The sequence below is a fragment of the Quercus suber genome, unplaced genomic scaffold, assembly GCF_002906115.3.
Source record: "Quercus suber isolate HL8 unplaced genomic scaffold, Cork oak 2.0 scaffold_72, whole genome shotgun sequence".
Taxonomy (NCBI): Eukaryota; Viridiplantae; Streptophyta; class Magnoliopsida; order Fagales; family Fagaceae; genus Quercus; species Quercus suber.
In genome coordinates this window covers 802,828-807,894 of record NW_027069537.1, presented here as the reverse complement: position 1 = coordinate 807,894, position 5,067 = coordinate 802,828, and the positions used below count along the sequence as shown (strand labels likewise).

The window sequence follows — 5,067 nt, the reverse complement described above, 5'->3', positions numbered from 1 at the left end:
CAGCGTCTTCCATTGAGAATTTCAAGCAACTTAATGACTCCTTTGTTCGCCATTTTATCGGCGGACAGCGGCACAAAAGGCAAACCTCTTACTTATTGACGGTAAGACAACAATAAGGGGAGAGCTTGAGGGATTATGTGAAGCGGTTGAACAAGGCCGTATTGGAGATCGATGAAGCTGATGATCAGGTCATCATAACGACCTTCCAGGCGGGGCTCAATAATCTTGACCTTATCTTTTCGTTGGGCAAGACACTTTAAAGCCCAGAAGTATATGAACGGGGAGGGCGCCTTTATGGCCAAAGGCTTAATGGGAAAACGAAAGAAGGACGAGACCAGCAAGTCTCATGGAAAGAAAAGGGATCGCAAGGACTCATATTCAGACATAAAGGCTGGCAAGAGCGGTCCTGATGCCCTGAAGAAAAGGATGAATTTCACACCATTGGTCATGCCCGCTAACAAAATACTAATGCAAATAAAGGACGAGCCAGGGTTGAAGTGGCCTAAGCCACTGAGCACGTCCTTAAGGAAACGTGACCCAAAGAAGTATTGTCGTTTTCATAAGGATCATGATCATTACACTGATGAATGTCGCGATCTGAAAGAACAAATAGAAGAATTGATTTAGCGTGGAAAGCTTCAAAAGTTCGTAAAAAGGGACCATCAGCCTCGGCTTAGGACTGAAGATAAAAATCATGACGACGCAAAGGATGACAAACGAGATCATCCAAAGCAAGTCGTGGGAGAAATACGGACAATAGTTGGAGGGCCAGTATCAAGAGGCTCATACAAGTCTTTGAAGAAGACATACTGTAGACAGGTCAATAGTGTTCATATGAAGCACCCATCCCAGAAGTATCGATGGTCATATGATGATGACATCACATATTCTAAAAGGGATGCGAGTGGAATAAATCAACCCCATGATGATCCACTTGTCATCACTTTGAAGGTGGAAAGATTTGCCACGAGGAGGGTGCTAGTGGACAATGGAAGCTTGGCAGATATAATGTATATGACGACCTATCAACAGCTGAAATTGGATCCTAAGAGGCTCAGATCCTTTAATTCTCCCCTGGTCAGTTTCAGTGGAGATAAAATTTACCCAAGGGGAATCGTCACGCTATCCATTACAGCTGGAACACACTTAGCACAGGTGACAATTCAAGCAGACTTCTTGGTCGTTGATTGCCCGTCATCCTACAATGTCTTCTTGGGACAACCCACATTGAACAGGCTCAAAGCAGTAATGTCGACCTACTGCTTGAAGGTGAAGTTTCCGACTCCAAATGGGGTAGGTCAGATATGTGGAGATCAACTGTTAGTAAGGGAATGTTACCAAGCAGTCCTGGCCTCAAAAGAAAACCACGTGTGGGTAGTGGAAGAGGAATCAAAAGAGTCGTCCCAAGAGCTAGAAGAAGTGCACCTGGTAGACAGGGAGACGAAGAAAGTGACGAAGGTGAGGACAGGACTTAGCACTGCTCTGAAGAGCAAAATTGTGGAGTTGCTCAAGCAGAATCTAGATATCTTCGCTTGGAACCACGAAGACATGCCTAAGATAGAAAACGAGGTCATAGAACATAAGCTGAATGTCGACCCAGCCAAAAAGCCCGTCCAGCAGAGATGACGAGTTTTTGCCCCAGAGCAGAATAAAGCAATTATGGAGGAAGTAGAGACGCTTTTAACAGCTGGATTCATTATGGAGGTATATTATCCAGAATGGTTGGCCAACGTTGTCATGGTGAAAAAGTCCAACGGGAAATGGCGCATGTGCATGGATATTACAGATCTTAACTGAGCTTGCCCTGAGGACAGCTTTCCCAACCCTAGGATTGATCAGCTGGTGGACTCAACATCAGGCCATGAGTTATTAACTTTCATGGATGCATTCTTGGGCTATAACAAGATCCGCATGAGTGAAAAAGACTAGGAGAAGACTGCATTTGTTACTAGCCAGGGGTTATATTGTTACAAGGTCATGCCATTCGGTCTAAAGAACGCAGGAGCTACATACCAAAGGTTAGTGAACCAGATGTTCTCGAGGCAGATCGGGAGAAATATGGAAGTTTATGTCAACGACATGCTAGTGAAGAGTAGAAAAGCCGAGCAGTATCTAGACGACCTCAAGGAAGCTTTTGATGTATTAAGAAAATACCAAATGAGGTTGAATCCAGCCAAGTGTGTATTTGGGGTGTCATCTGGCAAGTTCTTGGGCTTTATGGTCTCACAGAGGGGTATAGAGGCTAACCCCAAAAAAGTCAAAGCCATATTAGATATGACGTCACCAAGGAGTGTGAAAGAAGTTCAGAGGTTGACAGGACGCATAGCAGCCTTGAATAGGTTTATGTCCAGAGCGACAGACAAATGTCTCCCATTCTTCAAGACTCTGAAGCAGGCTTTCCATTGGATAGACGAGTGTGAAGCGGCTTTCCAAGCTCTCAAAAGCTACTTGTCAAAACCACCATTGTTAAGCCCATCCGTCGAGGGGGAAGATTTATTCTTGTACCTAGCCATCTCTGAAACAGCAGTGAGCTCGGCACTTATCAGAGAAGAAGTCCAAGTTCAAAGGCCAGTTTACTACACCAACCAGGCTTTCCAGGGGGCAGAAGCAAAATATCCCAAGATAGAGAAGCTAGCCTTTGCTTTGATCGTTGCGTCGAGGAAGCTCCATCCTTACTTCTAAGCGCACACAATACTGGTAATGATAGACCAGCCACTGCGAAAGGCCATAGGTAGACCAGACGCAGCAGGAAGAATGGTTCAATGGGCAGTAAAACTGAGCCAGTTCGATGTTGACTACAGGCCTAGGATAGCAATCAAAGCCCAAGCACTGGTAGATTTCGTTGCTAATTCACTACGGTTGAGCAAGGTCCAGAATCAGGACACTGGATAATACACACGGACAAATCAGCAGCATTGGGCATAGGTGGAGTAGGTGTGATTCTCTCCTCCCCAAAAAATGATGTCGTCAAGTATGAGGTGAGACTCCAATTCCCTGTGACGAATAATGAAGCAAAATATGAAGCTGTCTTGACGGGCATGCGAGTGGCAAGGGCTATTGGAGTAAGGAGCCTGACATTGAACTCTGATTCAAAACTAGTGACTGGAGAACTAAACAATGAATACGAGGCTAAGGAGGACAGGCCTTGGCTAATCAATTAATTTCTAATTTTGATGATGTCAAGATTATCCAGGTGCCTCGAGAAGAGAATTCTAAAGTAGATGTGGTTGCTAGGCTGGCATCATCAGATACTAGCAAGACACGCCCAGATTTGCTACTGGAAGTACAATATCTTCCAAGTCCCAGAAATAAGTTGTGTACATTCAGAAGAAAGCTGGATGGATCCCATAGTCATTTACATCAAGACTGGAAGCCTTCCATCAGATCCAGTCGAAGCCTGTAAAGTCAAGGTCAAGTCGTCCAGATTTACAATCTTAAACGACAAGCTATACAAAAGGGGATTTTCCCAACCCTACTTGAAGTGCCTGGGCCTAAGGGATGCTGAATATGTCCTAAGGGAAATACACGAAGGAGTGTGTGGGAGTCATTTCGGGCCACGGTCACTTGTTAGCCAAGTTGTTCCTGCAGGATATTTCTGGCCAACAATGCAGAAGGATGCAACTCAAATTGTCCAGACGTGTGATAAATGCTAGCGGTTTAGGAATGTGTAGCATGTCCCAGCTGAGAATTTGACCAGCATAACTTCGCCTTGGCCATTCTCCACGTGGGTAATCGACTTAATGGGCCTCTTACCTCGTGGTAAGAGACAGGTAAAATTTCTCGTCGTTGCCATTAATGATTTTACAAAGTGGGTGGAAGCAGAACCTCTTACAGTTATAACAGAGGCAAAGGTACAGCACTTCGTATGGAAGAATATTGTTTGCTGATTTGGAATCCCCTGCATTATCATCTTTGACAACGGATGACAATTGGACAACAGAAAGTTTAGAGACTTCTGCAGAGAGTTAGGGATAAAGAACCATTACTTCTCACCTGGTCTTCCACAAGCCAATGTTCAGACAGAGGTTACAAATCGGACCTTGCTCAAGCTGATCAAAACCCGACTTGAGGTGGGAAAGGGGGCATGGCCTGACGAGCTCCCAGCAGTCTTATGGGCATACAGAACAACGGCAAGGACCCTGACGGGCGAGACTCCCTTCAGGATGACTTTTGGAACTGAAGCGGTGATCCTCGTGGAGATTGGAATATCAAGCATTCAAAAAGCTTGGTATGATGAGCAGAGAAACGACGAAGGTCTCAAGCTAGCCTTGGATTGTCTACTTGAAGTCAGAGACGATCTGCACAAAGGATGACGCTGTATCAAGAAAGGATGATGAAGTGTTACAACCAGAGGGTCAAGCTGAAACGGTTCAACCCAGGAGACATGGTCCTGCGGAAGGTTTCACAAGCCTCCAAAGATCCAAACGACGGGAAACTAGGCCCTAACTGGGAAGGCCCATACAAGGTCGTCCGTTATTCAAGAAGGGGCAGTTACTACTTAGAAGACGAGAAGGGGAAGCCTTTACCTCGTCCATGGAATGCAGAGCATCTCAAGAAATATTATCAATAAGGAGAACGAAAATTCAACCTTAATAAGTTCCGGGATTTGGGACATCTCGTTTATTTACATACAGATAAGCGAAGAAATCTATTTTTCATTATGCACTTGTTTTGTTTTCTATTCAGTATTGATTTATTATTCAGTACTTTACATGTAGCACTTTTGTGTTCCCATAAATTTGTGTCCTTGTAACTCATCTTTATGAACAAGGACGAATAAGACAGACCAGATGTTTTCACAATTACTTTCATTGTATCTCATGACAAATGCCCCAAGACAAACAACTTTCGTTGAAACAAGCTTAAATCACAAGGATAAAAATCTCCGTCAATAATAATGACGAGATTGAAGTCCAAACTTAAGTGATAAAAACTAAAAGTTTAAATCACAAGGATAAAAATCCCCGTCAATAATAATGACGAGATTGAAGTCCAAACTTAAGTGATAAAAACTACAAGTTTAAATCACAAGGATAAAAATCTCCATCAATAAAAATGACGAGATTA

General features: G+C 43.9%; 1 protein-coding gene across 1 annotated transcript; it reads left to right on the top strand.

Moving 5' to 3' along the window:
* Nucleotides 1-294: 294 nt before the first annotated feature.
* On the top strand, nucleotides 295-1,626 carry LOC112008473 (uncharacterized). The gene is made up of 2 exons (XM_024040801.1): nucleotides 295-545; nucleotides 657-1,626. The coding sequence occupies exons 1-2, from the start codon at nucleotides 295-297 to the stop codon at nucleotides 1,624-1,626; spliced, it is 1,221 nt and encodes a 406-aa protein (XP_023896569.1).
* The last annotated feature ends 3,441 nt before the right edge of the window (nucleotides 1,627-5,067 follow it).

Excerpts from the sequence above, each read along its gene's own strand:
- LOC112008473 (XM_024040801.1), top strand. The coding sequence starts at position 295 with ATGGCCAAAGGCTTAATGGGAAAACGAAAGAAGGACGAGACCAGCAAG. Across the intron at positions 546-656 it reads AGGAAACGTGACCCAAAGAA|GGACCATCAGCCTCGGCTTA; the intron begins GTATTGTCGTTT and ends GTTCGTAAAAAG.